The sequence below is a fragment of the Vanessa tameamea genome, chromosome 9 (assembly GCF_037043105.1).
Source record: "Vanessa tameamea isolate UH-Manoa-2023 chromosome 9, ilVanTame1 primary haplotype, whole genome shotgun sequence".
NCBI classification, from domain to species: domain Eukaryota; kingdom Metazoa; phylum Arthropoda; class Insecta; order Lepidoptera; family Nymphalidae; genus Vanessa; species Vanessa tameamea.
The window spans coordinates 1978938-2002352 of NC_087317.1; the positions used below are offsets into that span (position 1 = coordinate 1978938).

Sequence of the window (23415 nt, forward strand, 5' to 3'; positions counted from 1 at the left end):
CTGCCACATGTGTATTCCACCAACCCGCATTGAAGCAGCGTGGTGGAATATGCTCCAATACTTTTCCTCAAAATGGAGAGGAGGCCTTAGCCCAGCAGTGGGAAATTTACAGGCTGTTAATGTAATGTTAATGAGATAATATTTAACCTCTGTCGTTAACTCTTCGAACTACAAGTAATGCGAAGAGAAAGAAAATATCCTGAAGCCCTCCCAAGCCTTGCTGAAGACGGTCAACGCAATAGTCTTAGTTGGAAAGGAGAGTTCACTATAATTACACACACGCATTTAGTCAAAATCAATCAGGGGAACGTCGTGTTACAATTAATTAATTAAATCGCTAAGTAATAATTCTGATGTCTACGAAAAGGTCACAATAGCTTATTTTATCTATTATTTAACTTTACAAAATAATTTCACGTTGTTGCCAGTATATTTGATCATTTCTCGTAATAAAGTAAAATTATTATTTTTAATCTGTAAACGAAATTCTGGCAACTTTAATACGCTTAAAAATCTGCATAGGAAGAAAAGCATGGGGCGTATAAATTGCATTATCAACTAGTAAGGCGTGTAATGGCTTCATTTATTGAATGAAATAATATATAAACCAATTATAATTTGACGACCTCTGTGGTCGAGTAGTGTGTACACCGGTTTTCATGGATACGCCACTCCGAGGTCCCGGGCTCGATTCCCGGCCGAGTCGATGTAGAAAAAGTTAATTAGTTTTCTATGTTGTCTTGGGTCTGGGTGTTTGTAGTACCGTCGTTACTTCTGATTTTCCATAACACAAGTGCTTTAGCTACTTACATCGGGATCAGAGTAATGTATGTGATGTTGTCCAATGTTTATTTATTTTATTTTATAATAATATAGATATAAGATATCATATATAGCATTTTTCTCTTCTTGTTCAAATATATGAAAACAATTAGAAGTCATAAAAATATATATGCGAAATACCCTCTGAAGATGTTATTATTACTTGTTTTCCTAAGTTATCTATCACAAGATATTTTTTTTTCTATTATTATTATATTAAGTAATACAATACTAAGGGAACCTTCGGCTTATTTTTGCAGAGTATATTTTTTAACGTTTTTTACGTAATCGATACGCTCAAATCACAATGCAGCAGCTCCGTCACCTAATAAATAAGTGCGGGACGAGACGTTGTGCTGAATGGACCTGTGACACTTACAGGTCACAGAGGCGTGAGGTGCCTACGTGACATATTTTATGGTAACGCCCCATCAACCAAGGTCATCTCTATAGATAAAACGAATCGATATTATTGGTAGAGTTCAACTTATTGTATTAAAGTAATATGATAAATATTTAATCTAACAGTTTTTTTATCGACTTTTAAAAACTCTCTAATTTTTATATGTTAGATTATTTAAATTACATAATACATTATATTGATTTCGCTAATTCTTAAATTAGTGTGTATTTTGTCATTCGGTTTCTGGTGAGTCCCATTTACGACTCGCTTCATGCGGGGAAACGAATAAATGCTTTTTTCCAGTAAAAAAAAGGTGATTATTCTTAGTAGGTAGGTACATCGTAAACATAATTGAAAATAAAACTTATAAAATGCCGGAGTATGCCGACCCTATATATATATAAAAATCTTACTATAAATATCTTGTTCACTATCCTCGCTGTATACAAAACGGACCGCGGTCAATATTTTTTGTATAGTAGTAACAATTTAATGGCATACGAAATAATTACATTGATTCTAAAATAAAGAAACCTTTTCCATACAACTGTGCATTGAAACTAAAAAAAAACTTTCCAATTACATCTACGCGGAGCGCTAACTGAAACGGGGGTTGTTTTTTCATTTTAAAGCGTTATCCGGAGAAGTATTAAACCCTCAAAAATAAAATTCATGTGTGATGTTGAAAGTTCGGTAGATTTTCGAAAAAAAAAAATAACACGTTTGCTAAATTAAAGACAATATTGTCTATTGTAACACAAAAATGATAAAAACAAATGCCTAAAGCTTCAACCAGTGTGAGGAACATTTACAACAAAGTCGAGTGAGTGAGTTTATGAGGGTCGATGTTCTTTGGTTGCAATATATAATGTTTTATATTTTATAAGCCAACTGTTTCGTTAGACTAAATGCTAGTTTATACGAGTGTAGGTTCTTTGATTCTTTGGTCGTTTGTCGTGTATTGGTGTCCCGTAGGATTGTTAAGGTGTAGAAATTGTAATTATAGCTGTGGTTGCATATATACTCATTTAATCACTATAGTAACACAATTAACTTGCGCAGCGCAATTGGTTACTTTATATGAATAAAACAGTTACTACACGGTACTTCTGCTTGTACTATTCGCTTCTATGTCTATGTTAAATGAAAAAAAAATGTTTTTTTTATAAGCATTTCAAAAGTGTTGAAATTTAGCTTATATAAAAATAAAATTCTAGATTTATATTCTTTTTTAATGGTACAGTAGGAACCTATAAATTTCTTACTGCTGGGCCAAGTCGTCCTCTCCATTTGAGGCAAAGGTTTGTTCTCGAATGAGGATTAGTATAACTACACATGTGACAGAATTTCATTAAAATTTGATACATACATTGGGTTAACTCGTGATGTTTTCCTTCACCGCGCAGCATGAGATAAATACAAATTAAAAATTGCTTGGAAATTCAGATGCACGCGTTCTAAACTTTGAGTCATCTATGCTCTCATCTGTTGTAGAATTATTTTAATATTTTTAATTTTTCTTTTTCTCAAGGTTTATTTATAATTATACTCTTATTCCGATACCGCAGTTAATTAGTCTTGCTTTAATAAAATGATAATTTTAAATTTAAATATTCATATTTCAATGCAAGACTTTCGCAAGTGCTTTTAAAGTTCTTCGAGAAATCTATTCTAGCGGCAAGAATTTCAATAGATTGTCAGTAAGGCAACGCTCGTATAAATAATACCAAGCCAGCGGCTGTACCGTATATTCTAGAGAATTTTGTGAATAAAAATATTATACTCCTGAAATAATATAATATGTATACCGATTCGTGTTATGAGCAAGCAAAATTACTTATAAAATGTATAGTACTAAGGACCGTATTGTCTTGTACTAGCTTGCGTCTTTAGTGGAGTATATATGACCCAAATAAATGTGCTCTCAGATTGGACATCCCGCAGTTTTTGCTGAAAATGACTACTTTTTCTTGACTGAATAACATTGTGTTAGTTTGGCGAAATACGACTTATTCTTGTATTGTATTGAGGTTACATATTGCAGAAAATCGTTGCGTCGTAGAATGAATGAAGTATTAGAACTGAATAGACTAAAATTTAAAACTAAAAAAATAACACATATTCTATTAATACGGTAATTCTCGCAGACTAGGTAAAATCAGCTTCCATGCATTTTACCTCGACATTGTCGATCAAAATTTTCGGACGATCACGGAGTTGATTTTTCAGTTCTAAATAGCCAGAACGAAAGCGGGCAAAGCAATTAGAGGTGGTGCGTTCGTTTGTAGTGCTCGCTCCGTAAACGTCATTGATGTTGGGTACCGTTTAAGCCGCGTTGCAGCCACGATCGTACTCATATTCCATAATTACTCGAATTTTAACGTGTCCATGATAACAAAAATGATTCAAATGCGATGAAAGCTAAGGTCAACCAATAAACATACATAATTTTCAAAAAAGGAATACCCTGTTTTTATAATAAAATCAATTTGAAATTAGAATTCTTAGCCAAACAAACAAATATTTGAATTTGAAATGGCCAATAGCGCTGAATCCAAATCTTATCCAAAAGGTAACATCAAAAGACTATTTACAAAAAAAAAAATTATAATAAAAGAAGAATTTGACTTAAATCATTTGAAAAGAAGTTTGAAAAAAGAACGAACATTGGTCACAAGCGGTACTTGTATATTTAAATATTTATAATTGGACAAAGTATTCTCTAATTAGCGTTTATATCTAAATTAAAAATCTTATTACGTCTCGTATATAAATATTCTTAATTAATAATAAATAATATTGGAACAATACAAACACTTCACTTCACCGTAGAAGGAATACATGTCAGAATATTTTTTGACTCCTGAAGGTTCCATGACAATAATAACATTCAACATTGATAACAAAATCATACATTTGTTAAGTTATAAAAATAATGAATGCAAAAATAACTCCAAAGGTTTTAATGAATTTATTTCTAAGCTCGAATGATAAAATCGAAAAATATTTAAAATAACATCTTCATAAGTTGGATGTAAAAATAAATTGAAGGCATCTTATCAGTGTTATATCTGGAAACGGGCAAATGGGCCATCTTATGGTAAGTCACCAACATCCATAGACATTGGTGCTGCAGGAAATATTAACCTTTGCTTACATCAGTCTCAATCACCCTTCGAACGAGAACACAGCAATTCTGTTTTCTGACGGTAAAATATCGGATAAATGTGTAGTATCTACCCACTTATCAGACACGTTAGCTTTCAAACGATGTTAATTATTAATCATTCATTCGTTCATTTAATGAGGACCTTCTAAAGTTAACATAAATACTCACATTAAAAATATGAACGCCTGATAGACGTGACAAATGGAAATTAAAAAATAGAAAATGCCGAGATTCCATTTGTTAGAATACGTGAATATTAACCGGAAATTGCGGCTTCAAATCAAGACATAATCCATTTCATTCCATGTACCTATTTTTATATTTCATCTCGTACTCGACAGCGAAGGAAAACATCGCGAAGTAACCTGTATATTGGATGATAATACGTCATATTAAGTATATCCTCCGTCCAGCATTGGAGGAGCTTGGTGATGCGTTCCAAACTTTCTCAAAGAAAAATGCTTTCACACCAGCGAAAACTTTTTAAGGTGTTATATTTTTAAAATAAACAAACGCCTTACGATGTGACTAAGATTCATTAATGCAGCTACATTAAGACTTCATCAAAACTCTTATAAAATTAACCATATTATATTAACAAATTAAACTTGAACTCTGAATCCTTATTAATCATTTATATGTTAAACTAATTTATTACAGCGTTAAAATGATTGTCACCGATGAATTAGTAACGAGTTAAATTGAATTGAAATGTTGATCGCTAATTGAAATAAATCCATTGATTACATTAATTTTATTATAAAGCTTTTAAACCACAGGCATGGCTACAATAACGATATTGTTCATAAACATTGTTACGTGTGACTGTAGCACTATTATTATGTATTGTGCACTAAGCAAGGCGAGCGAACCGTATTGGTACTTGATATACTAAATCATCTTACTTATCTGTGCTAATATTATAACTGCTAAAGTAAATCTGTCTGAAATGTTTTTTGACGGCTATTTTTTTTTGATCGACCAGGAATATTCAATTCCTGTCTAGAATTTATATTATACAATATATATATATATATATATATATATATGGAGCGCGTATACGTCGCGACAAAACGTGATACTAAAATAAATATTACAACTTGTCAAATAATTCCATAGAGCACTAATTTCTATGTAAATAAAAGGAAAATCGGGAATATTTATGGCGCCTTGTAAGCTGCAATTGTAGGAAACAAACCACTTTGTACACTCGACTTGCTTCACAGCGTTAATCAAATGGTCGCATGCTAATCCGGGCTTACTCGGGATAAAGCAGTCTGAAGACCATGTTCTGGCGCGTAAGCTAGCTTTGCATAACAAATATTGCAGAGCAAGTTTAAGAAGTGTCACGCTCAAGACGCCGTGTCATCTTAAGATCTTGATATTTAACCTTTTACTTAGTTTACTTTTATTTAGTTTACTAAGAAAATGTAATATAATATTATTTTCTTATGAGTATAATTTTATGATATAGAGGTTGTTATAAACGTTTCATATTAAAGATATTGCAGTGTGACAAAGGCACACACCAGTTATTCTTGATAAAACGTTTAAAACAAACGGCGGCTTAATTACATACGAGAAAATTAGTAATTAATGAAGCTAGCACCCTTTCATTCTTAAATTAACACAAACAATCTAACAGTACAGATAATAACTTTTATTATTAAAACAGTTATTAGGTATTATTATATATTAGCAGTACTATCTAAATTAGAAACTATATTCAATGTTACAAAATTTTAGGTTGTTGACATAAAGGTGAGGGGCTACCGTAATCATGACGTAATACTGCTTCGTTCGTTTATTTTGTTTTTTTAAACAGTATTTTATCAAATAAACACTAATCATTATTCAACCCGCATTGGAGCAGCGTGGTGGAATATGCTCCAAACCTTCTCCTCAAAGGGAGAGGAGGCCTTTAGCCCGACTTACTCAAAAATAGCGATAATAGAGCACTACCTACGCAGCTTCGAATTTCACGAGTGTGTCAGATTAAGTAAGAAATAAATATATAATTAGACAATTACAAACAAGGCTTACACTATGTATTGTATGTTTTAATCAATTCTGTAATAACAATAATTTAATTTAAGTTATTTTTGAATTGTGTTGATAACATTCATATTAAATAAGAGGGTACTTTGACTTTTCTGTTCATTATTGTGAGTCACGTGATTTGTAGTGAGGCTTATATAAGTGATGGAAGCTCGGTACAGAACACTTTTGAGTTTTACTTCACACTTTTCACTTTGATCCTGGACCAGCAAGTTGCTGCTAACATTTAAGGTACGATATAATTTTGTGATATAGTGTAATTGTTATTGCTTGTTAAATTATTCATGAATATATGAATTGTGTTTTTGCAATTATCAATATACAAAGTTAGTATTATATATACAAAGTTAGTATTATATATACAAAGTTATTATAATTGTATTTAACTAAAATGATTTTATTTTTGAATATTGAAAAAGAGTAACTACTGAGTTTCTTGCCGGTTCTTCTCGGTAGAATCTACATTCCGAACCGGTGGTAGCTTTACTTTAAATAGTTTGTTAAATGACGATTCAAAAGTGCTTGTAAAAGCCTACTTGAATAAAAGAGATACATTTTGATTTTGATTAAATAAATATTTGTGTTTCATATATAATTTTTTATTGTCCTTAAAATATAATAAAGTAATAAATAAATAGAAATTATCTTAAAATATCCTGACATAATGTATTAAGTCCCCTATAAAAAATCTAACAAGTGCAATAAAACGTGTACGTACATATGTCCCGCCCGTTCAGAGCAAATGAAGTGTCTCTTAAAATCCGGACAGGATATAGGCGGGGCAGACTGGGTGGTGAGTCGTAATTCTGTATAAAACACTATTACGTATTCCGAGTCAAAATACGTGTCCTTTAGAAAAATGTTTAATGATTAATCAACACACTGCTGCACTGCAGATGCACGCCGCGTTTGACATAACTTTATTCGATGGGTTAAATTACAGTTAATTTAAGAACATAGTTATTCCATCAGCAGAGTAGACGGAAAAAATATCAATAACATTTCATTAGCTTATTAGACGGGAAGATTAAAACACAAGCACAACGATAATGATAATGATGATGATCCTTATTGTCGACATCAATCAATTTTGTTTTTCAGTAATAATAACACACAAACATTCATAATATTTGTAAGATAATAAAAAGTATATATTTTTTATTATATGTAAAAATAGAATATCGGTAATTGGATGTAATTTTACGATGACCTATTAAAGTTAAAGTAGATCAAAAAAATAGTCATGGTAGGGCTTTCTTTGTGACTTTGTGAAAGCCCGTCTGGGTAGGTACTAACATCATCATATATTCTACCGCCATAGAGCAATACTTAGCACTGTTGTGTTCCCGTTTTGAGTGAGTGAGACAGTGTAACTACAGGCTCAAGGGACAAAACATCTTAGTTCCAAGGTTGGTGGTGCATTGGTAATATGAGGAATGACTAATATTTATTTCAGTACCAATGTCTATGGATAGTGGTGACCATTTAACATCAAATGGCCCATTTCCCTACCTGTATTCTTCTGATGTAAGTACTTAACTTTGTAAAAGTTAAGTTAAATTAAAAAAATATATATATTCTCAGCTAATATTTAATACCTTTGATCTTCTATAAAGGAAGACATTTTTAATAAGGAATTAATTTAGATGGTATTTTAATAAAATAATAAGCCAGGTTGGCTTAGATAATTATTTTGAAGAAAAATTTAATTAAGTTCGATTAAAAGTTTTGGAAGATGTTTCTAAATATAAAACGTTTGATCGATAATGAAACACATATTTCGATTCGACGTTTTTAAAGTTTTATATTATACCTATTTATAAATATTTTATTTCAAAGAAAACTACATCCTTCGACTCGTAACGACGCCTCTGTTAGTGCTGTTTAACTTGAGTTCAAAGAGAAAAATACTTTGTTACAGTCCTCTTTAAAAATTAATTTGGATACGATTCTTGTTCGCATTCGTAATGATTTGTTTTATTTTCCTCGGGTCGCTAAATTTTTGCTTTCATCTTAGGAATAATCATATATTTATAGAAATTCCATTAAGGAAGAAGGTTTTCTGCTATTATCATGGAATAAACAACAAAACGCAAAATTTTAACGACTTACGCTAATTTCAATCTATATATATGCACGTACAAACAATTATTAATAGGTATTTTTGACAGGTTTTGATATATTCGACAGGACTAAGTTCTTAAACCTTCAAAAATGCAGTATTAGGCTCGTTAGCAAGAGATTTTACTATAAACTGTTTCATTTCACGTTGGTCCTGTACATCTGACCGCTTATCGTGCAAGGAATAGGACTATTGGGAATTTATAACAGGCCAGTTTTCAAGTAAAATTTTGGTATGAGCAATGCGTCAATCTTAAAACACATTCTGTCGTTCAAAGAGAGAGGAATGTATCTGAAGATAGCACAGCAAAGAGACACATTTGGTGGTATTTTTATATTTGTCTTACGAGATTTCTTTCTCAGAATACATTTTTTCGAAAAGGGACTGATATTTCTCTGCAAATTTCGAGCTGAAAAATCTCTTTGATCTACTACTTAATTTAAAAGACGCAATCACATATTTGCATCTGAAATATATATTTATTTCAATTTTATTAAGATTGCGATACTTTATAAATTTTAAATTCAAGCAACATAAAATAGAAATCTGAGTCTATCGAACAAGTGGCCCAAATGATGAAATTTAGCCTCTTAGAAAAGTGGTCTGAATTGGTCACGAAATTGTCAATGATTTTTAGATATAGTCAATACTTTGATACAAATTACAGAGTTAAAGTATCCAAGTTTAGTCAGAAAAATATTAACGACTGACATGAATGGATTTAAAATTATTTTATTGCATAAGCAAAAAATATTATTTAAATTATTTTTGATATTCTAAAAACTTTCTTCTATCTAATAAAAATTCTGTATCCTTTGCTTATGGAACTTTATACGAATGCAAAGGCAATTTAAAAGGAAAGCATAAGAGCGTGAAATGCTTCAGGGCAACTGAAGCCAGATGAAAGAGGGAGCAACTGTTCTCCCCCAGGGAAAGCAAGCTATAGATTTGATGATCAGTGACAAAGTGAAATTTATTGTTTTATGGATATTCGAGAACAAATACATTTTTCTTTTGTGGAACATGAATTTATAAAAGAGATATGAAGCTGTTGTGGTTTTAGTACGAAAGATAAATCTTCACTCGATAATTCAATCCATTATTGATAAGAAAAATAATGCGGACAACGAAGTGGTCTTGCGGGGATTCGTTTTTACTTGGAGTACGGAGCCTAAAAATACTATTTTATTTGCAATATTTCTAAAACGATCTTTTTATACATTTTTTTTGCTTTTATTTTGTAAAATATTCTACTTATTTTTATATAATGTGCTTAAATTATAAATATGTGCCCAAATATTTCAGTTATTAAGCCATTAATGTTGAGTTAGGAGGGAAGATTTGAAACCGACTTGATAACTTCTTTAAAATAAGCTTAGTTTAACTACATGAAAGATAATATTTCAAAAGCTTGTTTCGTCTTCTCTTCGATTCGATTCGACGCACCAGTCTCTCGCCAATTCTGCCAATGTACTCCATCTTCGCCTTAGCAATCACGTTTTTGAAGTACCTAGAGGCAGAGTTATAATCCTTTCTGAATGCGCGAGTCTTTACATCACGAAACGCCGATGCGTTAGCCCAGTCATGGTATTGCCCCCCCCCCAGAATTCGGAGGGCAGCCGGGGCATCCCTGCTCAGGTGGTGTACGTCCTGAGCATTGATGCCCAGAGATTCTCCACCGCAGTCGCTGATGGTACCCTCCTGGGGTAATGTAACCAAATTCTGTACAACCATCATGTTGGGGGGGGGATCAGTCCTCCGGGACTCTCACATACCAGACGAAACGCAGTAGCATAGCTACCACTTTACGCCGGTTTTAAGTGAGAGAGTGGTACTTCCCCGGGCGTGCCGGCCCATTCGGCTGCAACCCGAAGGTATGCAGTGTGGCACTACCACTAGAGAAGGCAATGTAATTACTAGAGACATAATATCTAGTTTCACTCAACATCGAGACGAAAATTTACTCGTTACTTAGTTTAAAAAAGACCTAAGTATACTTAATGTACAAACAAATTTGTACTTTGACGTCTATAAATTCATAAAATTCCTTTCTATAAATTACCGAAATTCTTTGTTCAATTAATTGATGTTTTAAAATACACAATTGTTCCATTGTTCATATTCAATCCTTTTGACTAAAACAGTTATGAGTAACATCTAAAAATGAAGTATATAACGGTATATAAAAAGTATATAACGAATAAAAATGTAATATGGAAACTGCAACCGTACTCCCGGTACTGTTCTTGACATATTCCATTAGCAACTGGTATAGGCTTCGGATTTAGTTCTGGTTCCGATTACATGTATATGTTACTAAATCCTCAATTAGGTGAATCTTATTTAGAGGCGGGGCACATAGGTCGTAGAACCGATGGTAGAACCGTAGGCCATTGGGGCAGAAAAGTTCTCGAGTGGCGACCACGAAACGGAACGATATCATAGGCCCCCTATACTAGTGACTAATGATATATTCAGTGTCGCGGGAAGTCACTGGACACAAGTAGCTCGAGGCTGGCTTTTGTTGAGAACTTTGTGGGAGGCCTTTGTCCAGCAGTGGACATCTTCCGATTGAAATGATGATGATGATAATGAATCTAATATACACATTTAAAAGTACTCCATATATTTGCATTAAATAATTCAGAAACCAAACATCTTATTTCAATTTATCATTACTTCTAAAAATATTCTAACATTCTGTATACCGCCTGCACCGCAAATATCGTGACGACACCTGAAGCCTATTGTTTATTTTCCATACAAAATCCAAGAAAATGTTTACGTTGACAAGGACTTCCGACTTCAGACAGCTTCGTATTACATATAAACCTTTCAATAAAATACCCTATTGAGTTATTTTTATACATGTGTATATGTTATTTTGTTGACGGGTAAATTGTTTTATAAAAAATCTTAGTGTAAGCGCGAGAGAAAAGTGGACTGTAGTTAAGGAAAAAGGAGAGTTGTTACCTCAAAACTGGGCTCTGACTTATGAAGACACGTTCTTCTTGGGAGCGCTCGAAAGGGATGGGTGATAGTACAGGAGAAGGATAAGTCCGTTACAAGAGCTAATTTCAAAAGCGCGGCGCACTCACACAACACACGTTACCGCGGCTCACACGAGAAGGGAAGAGAGAAAGGAAGTACGTCATACGTCAAATCATTCCATAGACAAATATTGACGTTTCAATGTACGCATAAACCTAAATACGAAACACTTAGATTATTTTTGAAACACCATATAACATAATATAGAGTACGAGTACTAGTACTAGTAAAGTAAACTATTTACATGTATACAAACTAAATACAGAGACAACTCAAAAATGGTTCACTTTTGCAATATGCATATGGGGGTTAAAATTATCGCAAATAATCACCCCTATTACCTCCTAACGGGAATACGTCGAATTACCAATAACCCTGTGTATATATAAAACCAAGTTATTGTACTCAAATACAAATATAAGAAGCTTTACGGAAAAATAGAAGGTAAAATTGCAGGCACAGCATCACTAATAGCGATATCTTACGATACGAGAATTTCGAATGGACGGCATTCCGACACAACCAGAGATCATGCACAGGACCGAGATATTTCAGTAGTTATCAAGGGTCAGATAATATAACACTACGAGCTTCAAACTCCGAGTTCTAAGATTTTATTTGAAGGATTATCTCAAAAAAAAAATTTTATGTCGACCATTTCTTACTGAAATGAGAACATCATGACCTGCAACCTTAAAAGCAAGACACGGCCCCACTAGGTAGTTATGATCATTGTATTCGATAATAAAATTCTGTATCAAACTGTAACTAATATTATTATAACAAAGCTTCAAGTTTGATTATAGATTTAAAAGAAAATGAAAAAAAAGGTATTTTAAAATTAATTGTAAAATATAAATATTAAATTTCATAACTTTATCGGTGATTTTGTCAGTTAAATGATTTATGTTAAATTTTGAAACGCAAATTTAAAAAACACTAAACAGAATGTATGAAACTCTGCACCTCGATTTAATAGCATTGTGGTTGATACAACAAATTGTACATCCGCTTCAGAATAAATCGCATTTTATTTTAATTTTCAATCCTTAAAAGGGTAAATGGAATGTTGGAGTTTGTTTCACAGAAGCTATAAAAAAGATCCTATTGTGCTTAAACTTGTTAAGTATTGTCGTCTAAACAAATAAAAAATACGTATTTCGATATTAATTCAATCCCTGAAGGGGTAGAAAGGGTCTGAAAAGTTTTTGTACAAAAAATATTTACTTTGTCAGCATCGTACTTCTACAAACGTATACAATAATGTTATTCTTTGTAGGATAAAGTTCACATTTTCCACACTATAATGCGTCCGAAGTGTTACGGTGTATTGTGGTCACTTATTGCACATGCAGCGAACTAATTTCCCATGCTAACATTAAATCTATAAATCGTATAAAGCAAAGTCGCTTTTTGTCTGTATGTAAATATAAATACGATTACAATATCTCCTAAGGTTTCGATTTGGACAGACATCAAAACCATGTACTTTCAAATTGTAGGTCGTGAAAAGAGTCCGCGGTAACATGTATTAATCCTTTAAGGTCCGTATAATTATTTTGTTCTATTACATATTACCGTTTTATTATTTGCGAAACCATTTTCACCGAATTATTAATTCTCATTCAGAATAATATATTCGTTAACATTTAATGATTAAATAACATTCGGATGAGTCGGATAAATAATCATAACAATAAAATGTTGATCTTGGCACATCGTTATTTTTGATATAAAACCGATAACCACTATGTTTAATTTTTGTTTGACGTTATTCCGCGTTTTTAACCAACTTTATAAAATGAGGGCGTTCTCAATTTGAAAAAATAAGTGTCCATATGAGCATAGACTGTTATAAAGTATTTGTTTTTATTTTCTATCATGCCAAGTTTTAATAAAACTATTCAATGTTAATTTTTGAAGTTTTATTTTGACGATGAACAATATTTTTAAGTTGTCGTGAATGGGAAACTTCTCTAGACAGGGTAAGGCGCGTTGCGGTTTCATAAGTAAAGCTTAAGTATTTGATAAATGATTACGGTCTATTCAGTTGAAATAGTGTGCCAAATTTGGTTGAAAACAATTAACCAATTTATTAACATCAATTGCGCCTGTTCTAAGATCTTAATTTAAAAGTAAGTTTATTACGACCATGTATTCGGAAACATACCAGTATTTACCAAAAACATTTTGCTTCATATATTTGTAATTTATATTTTGTATGTCATAGATCGGCGGACGAGCATATGGGCCACCTGATGGTAAAAGTGGTCACCACCGCCCATAGACAATGGCGCTGTAAGAAATATTAACTATTATATATAAGCTATTATGTCCCTTGTACCTGCAGTTACACTAGCTCACTTACCCTTCAAACCGAAACATAACAATACCGAGTACTGCTATTTGGCGGTAGAATATCAGATGAGTGGGTGTTACCTACAGACGGGCTTCTAAAAAGTCCTAGCACCTAGAGGAAATAGTTGTCCTTTTTTAATTAGGTGTCCTTTTTTAATTATCTAAATTATTTTTTCATTCTTAGGGTGTAATACATATCTCCGTATACGTGATCTTTATACTTAGACTTTGACTTCAGATCTATTTTATTTCTGGTAGATATAAAATGATAAATAAATAGAGTACTCGCGAGAGCTACGTGGGACCGTTACCTCGAAAACTGGAATCTTAATCTCGAAGGTTCTTTTTTCTAGAGAGCGTTCTCTTGGTCTTCACACATTTGAAGAACACGAGCCAACGAATGGACGATATTAGTTGTATGATATGAGAATATTTAAATCATAGCACATATACAATACGTTGTCACGGCCTACACGAGAATCAAAGAGAAAATGAGTGAGCACGTCACACGTCAAAATCACACCATAGACAATAGTTAACGTTACATATGCACATTAACCTAAATACACTACAAATTGTTAAACTTTTTTTTTTTTAATAGACGTATTTCATTTGATATCGCAGTCTGTTTAATATATATACCGGATGAGTAAACACGGAGTTAAGAAATATAAAATTTCCGATAAAATATTCTCGATATTCTGAACGCTATTAGCAAAAAAAGATAAGTAACATAATACCATATTTCTTCTACGCTTACTTTCCAAGAACAACGACTTTTACATGCTTCGTGAAGTCAATAGCTTTATTCAACTCACAACTTAAGCTAAAAGCCAATTGTGCTGAGAAAGGTCACTCTTATCCGATTTCCGAAGCGGGATATTTTGTTACATTATGTTCAAAGCAATTTATTTTATATATTGTCTAATTAATTCTCTCATACTCTTTGATGCTAATATTTAAATGTTTGCTTTTTTACGGTTTGGATTTGGCAATGCAGGCAATTCTTATATTTAATACAAGTACATCAAAGTAGATGCCACCCACCATTTAATCATTTTCTACAACCAAATAACAATACTTAGTATTTTTGTATTCCGGTTTGAAGGATGCGTGAGCCAGTATAATTGCAGGCACAAGGGCCGTAACATCTTAGTTGGTACCCAACGTTGGTGGCACATTGGCGATGTAAATAATGGTTCTTATTTCTTACAGCGCCATTGTCTATGGGTGGTGGGTACCGACATCGATATCATAAAAAACAAAAATGACACTAAAGTGATTTAATGGACAGGCCATAAAAATTATAATTTCTAAATAACAAATGCACGGAATTATGTCATTCGTCCATTGGCACAATTTCAATGAAATCATAATTTACGTACGTAATGTAAATAATCGTAATTTAGTAAAATTACCAAAAAATCTACTTAAATGAATGTAAGTTAGTATAATTTTTAAATTAAAACGAAACAGGGATCAGTTAAATTACAACTAAGACGAATTTAGTGAGTGATATTGCATGAATTTTAGACGTTTAGCTTAGTTGCATAATAACTAGTAAATTTATAATTTCATAGCTGCGATTCTCTTGCGATCATTATCATCAGCCAATCGTAAAGCAATGCTAAGGTGTGTCAGAGCTCCCTGTTCTTTGCCCTCCGCGTTCAGTCGGGTTCCACCGCCTTCTTCAGATCGGTGGTCCACCTGGCAAGGTGCCTTAATCTGCTTCTGCCGCTTTGCAGTCTCAGTCTCACTCGAGGACTTCTCCATCGGTCATCAGTCAGCTACTTCAGCATCATCATCATCACCAATCATGCGGTAGCTCCAGCTCTTTTTCGGATATCCTTATTTATGTTTTTTTTATGATCCTTCAAAAATATTCAGAGCATGGCTCGCTCCATAGAGCTTAGACCGACATTCTTTGTTTGTTTGTTACGGTTTACGTCTAAGCTTCTCAACTGTTCATCATAAAATTTTAAATACACTTTATCAGGAATACTGAAAATTACATAGGGTACCTGAAGGTTGACCCCCTCTCCCTCACACGCAATTGAAAACACAGGCACGAAAATAGTACCTACTATATAGTTATAGAAATATTAATTTGTATTCCTCTAAATAAATGTACTAACGAAATTTTAAATGTCTTAATTGTATATCCTTTTTACTTTTATGTAAGTTTATTTTATTTAAAACAACAACAGTCCAATATAACAACAATTTATTACATTTTAATTTTTTTTTCAAGTGAGGAAAAAGTAAATAACTTACTAATTTTATTATATATACCTACGAAGACGCTAAAGCAGGAATCCCGCTTTAGAGCAAAAACAAAGGTATTTATGACTTATTTCATCACTCCTTACCTTCGTTTTAACAAAATGAAAATTCTTACTTGGACTTTCCAATATTAAATATTTTTAAAATAACAAAAAAAAAAGTTTTTGAATATAAAGAACTTAAATGCAGCGTAAAGTATCTCGCTATTAAAACAATAATTTTGAACATGATTATAAGAATCTCTGTATTCGACAATGATTGATTTGAGGTGACCCTTTTTGGTATATCTCTTTGACACTGTCAAACGTTGTATAACATGTAAATAGTTAGACATCGATGTCTCGCTTCTTCATAATTTGAAAGAATAGGACAAATGATTGTAAAAGAATATAAAATTAATGTTAATATACCTTACTTACTTATGTTATTGTACACCACAAACATAAAACATACAAATATTTGATGTATTGTATAACGGACGTTCTTCCAGACAACTCAATCTGAGAGAAATTTTTAAAAACGTATTCTGGATAGGCCGGTGTCGCCATAACTTACATACAAATATTTACACATTATTACATAACTTATAAAAATTACTAAGATTTAATATCTAAAGTTATTTTATATTAGTTATAATATATCGTAAGTGCTTCAATATTGCAATTAACTTTGAATTATATTCAAAAATCTATAGAATTGATTTTATAAATTCAATTGTTGATCAACTATAAAAAAACTAAGGTACTTTATTTTAAACACTTTGTCTGGCAATAAATAAATCGCTTATAAATTTCAGTTATTATAAATAACATAATATAATCGTCATAAGACATTATCATACTTATTAATGACAATATGATTGTTGACAGAATGAATGATTCCATACGGTAATCGCACCCTATGACTTCTTCATTACGTTGAACTACATCCCGTAAGATTCAACAATACTTTACACGATTATTCATTAAATAAACTAGAATTTCATTAAATATCTCATTTAAAACATCATATTAGTCAATATTATACACTATAATACCGTATATGGTTATATATAACATAAGTTGTTCTTTAATAATACTTAATTTTCTGTAACAGAACAGGAGGTTAACAAAGTTAATTCGACAAAGTTAAAGACTTAGTTTTTAATCTGAATTTTGCTCTAAAACCGAAGTTTGGATCTAAAACAAGCAGCGCCACTATCGTTCAACGGAATAGTGCAATTGCATTACTATTCTAACAACTTAATCTTCAAGTTTCACGTCAAAACCATAAACTTCTTGGTAATCAAATGGACTATCTATATTATAACCTAGTTTCTCCAAACCATATCGAAACCCTCCCAATTTCAAAGATGATTTCATTTCTCTGGCTCCGTTTCAAAGAATTCCCGCAATTTCTTATAAAATAAAATAATTAATAGCGTATTCGAGTTATTGAGTTTCGCGTATCAAATATAATATATAGATATTTTAGTAATTAAATTAACTTATTGCTGAAATTTCTGTTTCTCGGCGAATTAAGTTATTTAAGCAAAAATACTAAATTGATATAAGAAGCCGAATTATTTCAGTATATAACATTTAAATGTTGTGAAATGCCGAAATAGCCCGTTGATGAATCTTTATCATTATTATTTATTAAGGATTACAAACAAGACAGACAGTAATAATTAAATATCAATAGTATACAGAATAGGTCTAAGGATAACAGTTACATACCATTATAAAAACAAGGATTTGAGAAAACATGAAAGTACATTAAAAATACATTTTATAAAAACATTTTTTTTAAAAATAGAATCTATAAATTATATTACTATTATAATGATAAATATTCTTATTCAACTGGACTCATAAAAGCACTTTTAAATCGTCGTGTTGAAGTGTTGAATTAAATGTAAAGGTACCAGGTTCTGAATCGGCAGAATGTAGATTCTGCCAAGAAGAACCAGCAACAAACTCAGTTGTTGCTCTTTTCCATGTTTTTAATAATAGAGTTTTCAATAAAGTTCAATCGAATTTATATATATCCTGCCTAGAAATCAACAAATTCCATGCCTTTTTATCAATAATATAATCTTATATTAAGCATATTTTTTTTAGGCCAAGTTAAAAATAACTGCGAAATTTTATTATAGAAACGAATACCGTGCCTCAAGAAGGATGTATTAACTTTGCGAAGTCGGAAACTATGTAGGTGTTATTACTTTATCTGCTCTCCTTGTGTCTTTAGAATGATTTTAACCGTTTCATAAAGATCTATATTATTGTAAATATACATAATATCGTCCTAAATATATTGTGAAGCGACTTTAAGTATACCCACTTTATTAAATCTCACAGTATGGTAATAAAGGATAGTTAAACTTAGAAACAGACTTTATATTTTATGAGGTTCATCAGTGATAGACATCTGAGGTAACAAATATAAAATAAAAATACAACCAAACAAAGAACCTCTGTATGTTAATTGTTTTTCTTGTAAATCTATATATTTTTAAATTGCGAACTTTTATAACTATGAAAACAAATGTTTAGATATCGGTTTCATATTTATAGTGTAAAGGTGTGTTCATGTACAAACTTTAAATTTTCTCTTTGGCTCGTTCTTCGTTTTTGTTTTGTTTTTACACTTTTGTTTCCTTAGCAGGCAATAGTAATTAATGGATTAATTAACATATAATGTTTACTTTTAAATTATTTTACATAATTTACCGATGTAAAAATCGCTAGCAAACCTAATAAATAAATAATATAACAAAATAAAACCTCCTTATTTGAAATCGGTTAACAGCAAGTGTCAGCTGAAACTGTCCACTACATATTGTATCCTAGTACCTGTATTGGAGCACTAATATTGTACCTGCATTAGAGCATGATACTTCAGACTTCCTCCTCGAGAAAGGAAGCGTCACTCCATCACTGAGACCAATGTGATTCATATTTATTAGTTTTATTATATAATTCTATATTAATATATTTTAAGTATTTATGTATAATAAATTAATTAAATTTGAAATGTGTATTTCATGTAGATTGGTATTAAATCAAGGACCCCATTTTTAAGGGAAATTAGCTCATCCCGCACACGTGATGGTGGCTTTATTGTGTATCAGTAAACTTAATAACATTAGAATTAAAATAAAAAAAAATAATTATTATTATGTTCGAATTTCAAAAATATAAGGTATAATGGTTTCTATACAAACGCTGGAAGTGCTAGGCTTAATAAGAATATTATTGCTTCTATAATATATACGTAAATAATTTAAGAGCACGTTGTCGGCAAAAGCTTTAATATGCCATTTATTCAAAGCGGGGGAGTTGTTAATAAATCAAATTTAACAAAAGCACCATTAGAATATAAAAATAACCTCCATTTCAATTATACTGCCACGTTGTTGGTTGTTTGTCTTCAGACCTAATATCAAGGTTTCCTAATGACCTTTTTTAATCAACACTGCAGATAGGATATTCATCAACATATATAAAGCTTTGTCATGCTAGTCCGAAATTGAACTCCGGTCTGTCGGTAACGTTCTGTCATCCATTGAAACTTATCAGATCTTTGAGGATAATGACCTGTTCCATCTAATGGGGGAAGGAAGTACGCTTTAAAACTCTGGAAGGAGCATTTGGAAATCTGTTACAATCGACTATTACTTCTGATGACATTTTGGTCGAGGTGACTTGGCTCTTCTCTACTACAGAAATAATAAAATAGAAACCAAGTCTTACATTTTCTTATGATCAAAGGACTCCCTAGGAGGAGAAGGCTTTGAGTTTATTCCACCAGGCTGCTTAAACGTCGCTACTTCACATGTGATAGGTTTCTTTCCGACAAGCTGAGCATGAGAAGCATTACGGAACTTTGTGTTCTTTCTCGGGGGCTTGACTGGATTTTAATCAGCAATCTTTGGTTGTAATTCACATGTTCTTACCATTGAGCAACATATAGCATTAGCAGCCTGTAAATTTCCCACTGCTGGGCTAAAGGCCTCCTCTCCCTTTGAGGAGAAGGTTTGGAGCATATTCCACCACGCTGCTCCAATGCGGGTTGGTAGAATACAAATGTGGCAGAATTTCGTTGAAATTAGACACATGCAGGTTTCCTCACGATGTTTTCCTTCACCGCCGAGCACGAGATGAATTATAAACATAAATTAAGCACATGAAAATTCAGTGTTGCTTGCCTGGATTTGAACCCGAAATCATCGGTTAAGATACACGCGTTCTAACCACTGGGCCATCTCGGCAGCATATAGGTAGTAACTATTTATTTTATCACTACCATCGCATCATCATAGAAAACCATTTTGTCATATGGTTTTACAACAATAGTGCGTATAGAGTAACAGCATACAAACTGTAAAGCCCGATACGAAGCCACATCACATGCGATCGATATTCTATTAAAAATATCTATATCACAACGAACGTTTTAAATCGAACCCATATGGCACTTAGAAACTTTTCTGAATATATCATTTAACCTCATCACTCTACAAAATACATCACCTAAACAAGCAAGCAAACAAAAGCAAACATAGCTGCTATATCTTAGCTTGAAGATTTTTTAAAATTTTTTTAACATACTATTATTTTTGTATATATGTGTAATGTTAAATTGGTACCAAGTATAAAATTATCATTAGGTTCATAATACTTTTCGAATTACATTACAATGGTGAATGTTATCTTAATAAGCTAAGCGATAGATAACACTGGAATGCTAAAATCAAAAATACTTTTTATGTTAAATTTAAATTTCGATTATGTTAATGTTAACTTTATTTTTGGTCAATACAAAAACGAAATTAAAAAATCCATTTTACATTGACAGATAGAAAGTTTATTTTCCAGTCTAGTTTTAAATACAAACAATTCATTAAAATAGTAGATTACTGTATATGATATAATATATCCTTTCTTTCTGTGATATTAAATTCATCTAAGTATCTGTATCTATTTCTTATCTATACTAATTTATAAATACGAGAATAACTATGTCTGTCTGTCTATCTGTCTGTATGATGAAATTTATTACGAAATAAGCTTATACAACAAGTAAGGACATAGGCTTCTTTTTGTGTCTAATAACTGAAAACCAACCCCTAAAACGCGAGCGAAACCGCGGCTGATAATTAGTCCTATAAATATTTTATATTTGATCTAATTTAAAAAGAAACTATCTTAAAAAAGCCTAAGTTATCCTGCCAGACATTTAATAATATAAAATAAATATATATATATATATATATATTTAAATAATATAAAATCGAATACAGTCAATGATTAAAAAAAAGAATTATTGCTTTAAGTGAGTTCGATTAAAATAATTTACAATAACATCATAAAAACTTATCAGAATCTTGTTACTAACCAAGTTTCAACAGAAACTATAAGTTTTAAATGAGTATGTTAGTTAAGCGTCGGAGTAAAGGCGAACAAACTTAACATCTTCATTATTCATATTTTTCCTTCGCCAAGTAAACCGGAAAAATCCCAACTAAAATAAATAACTTACTTGTGTAGATTTCAGTCCAATCAGTAGACGAAGTAGTTGAAATTATATCGTAATTTTAAAAATGTTTCAAATTATTTATAAATAAACTTACCTACGAAAAGTCCAAACACGAGAAGGACAGTCATTGTCGAAAACTAAATTACCATAACACTTCTAGACTGGTGGTCGGCACTTATCATTTTCACATTATAAAATCATAAAACAATTTTATATTCCACTATTCTGTAAAATACACAAAAATCTCAAATTTAACACACATTTAAGCCGTTTAATTTTAGAACGAAAATTTCTTATTCGAAGAAAAGTTCTAAATTTTATTTCCGCTATGTATCCGAGTTTCGTAGGTGATATAGAGGTCTGTCTCCCGCAGATGTTGGCTCCCGACTGCGGGATAGCATCCCGTGCTCCCCTTATCCATTCCCCCTTTGCACCCCTTATCAAGATCCCGTAATTAGATAAATGTCATTGCTGTTGTCTGTGTTTTTTTTTGCTTTCTTTCGCGTATTTTGTTGCTCTTATTAGACTGAAGTCGAGTCATTTGGGGCTCTTTGCGTGCTCCGCGCGTTTACCGTGCCCCAAGTAAAAAATATATTGAGAGTAGTGAGATTGACTTTATGAGATTTCCGGTTCATTAGCTATATCCTACTTCTGTTAGTGTTTCGCTATTTAGTGTCGAGTATTTGTTGTTTTATTTGGGTATAATTCTACATTGTACATTTTACTCTTTAAGGTAACTTCATCTGAGATTTTGTGTGAATATTGTGACATGTTTTTTTTTACTATATATGTATATGTTCGAACAAATGGGCCACTTGATGGCAAGTGCTCACCACCGCCCATAGACAATGGCGCTATTATAAATATTAACCATTACTCCATCACCAATGCGCTACCAATCTTGGGAACTACGATGTCATGACCGTTGTGTTTACACTGGCTTACTCAACCTTTAAGCCGGAACACAACAATACTACTGTTTGTCGGTACAATTTCCAAATACTGTAGATTAATAAGTAATAAATAAAATAAATTAGAACCAATGAAGATACAACGAAAAACAATTTTGTATACAAATAAAAAAAAAACAGAAAATACACTTGAACATAATTGAACATGATGTCTATTTTTAAAGTATGTACTTTACTGTTTTAATATATATCATTTAAAACTTTTCTCAGACGAACAATAGAATTGATATCAAATACCCAGTATTATTAAGAACTTTAACTTTATATTTTACATAGCGTATTATTATTTTAGTTTCAAATTCAATTGTTTTACAATAACGACGATAAATTTTGGTAGCGTATTAAATAAATTGTTTTGATTATTCGAATTGTATTAAACACTCAAATTGTCTCACTAGAGAATTTCTAGAATATTCCTTAACAATTTACTTAACAATTCCTTAACAGAACATCAGTGTTTTATTAGCATTCTACTAATTCGGAACGAAACAAACAATTATTTAATAACAAGAATTTTTCAAGAGAATAGACAAATATGTCGATGAGTTAATGATCTCTGTAATCGTTCGGTGACCTATAGAACTATTCTGTAAGAAGGAACTTGAAACACCGCAGGATAACAGCGTGAAATGTCAGATTATGATATGTTACAATG

General features: G+C 31.8%; 1 protein-coding gene across 1 annotated transcript in view; it reads right to left on the reverse strand.

Moving 5' to 3' along the window:
* The window catches only part of LOC113404402 (uncharacterized), a 46664-nt gene extending 24497 nt beyond the window's left edge, over positions 1-22167 (reverse strand). The window contains exon 1 of the mRNA XM_064215826.1: positions 21884-22167. Within this exon, the coding sequence (XP_064071896.1) occupies positions 21884-21917 (34 nt within the window). The 5' untranslated portion in view covers positions 21918-22167. The remainder of the gene's footprint in view (positions 1-21883) is intronic.
* Positions 22168-23415: the final 1248 nt, after the last annotated feature.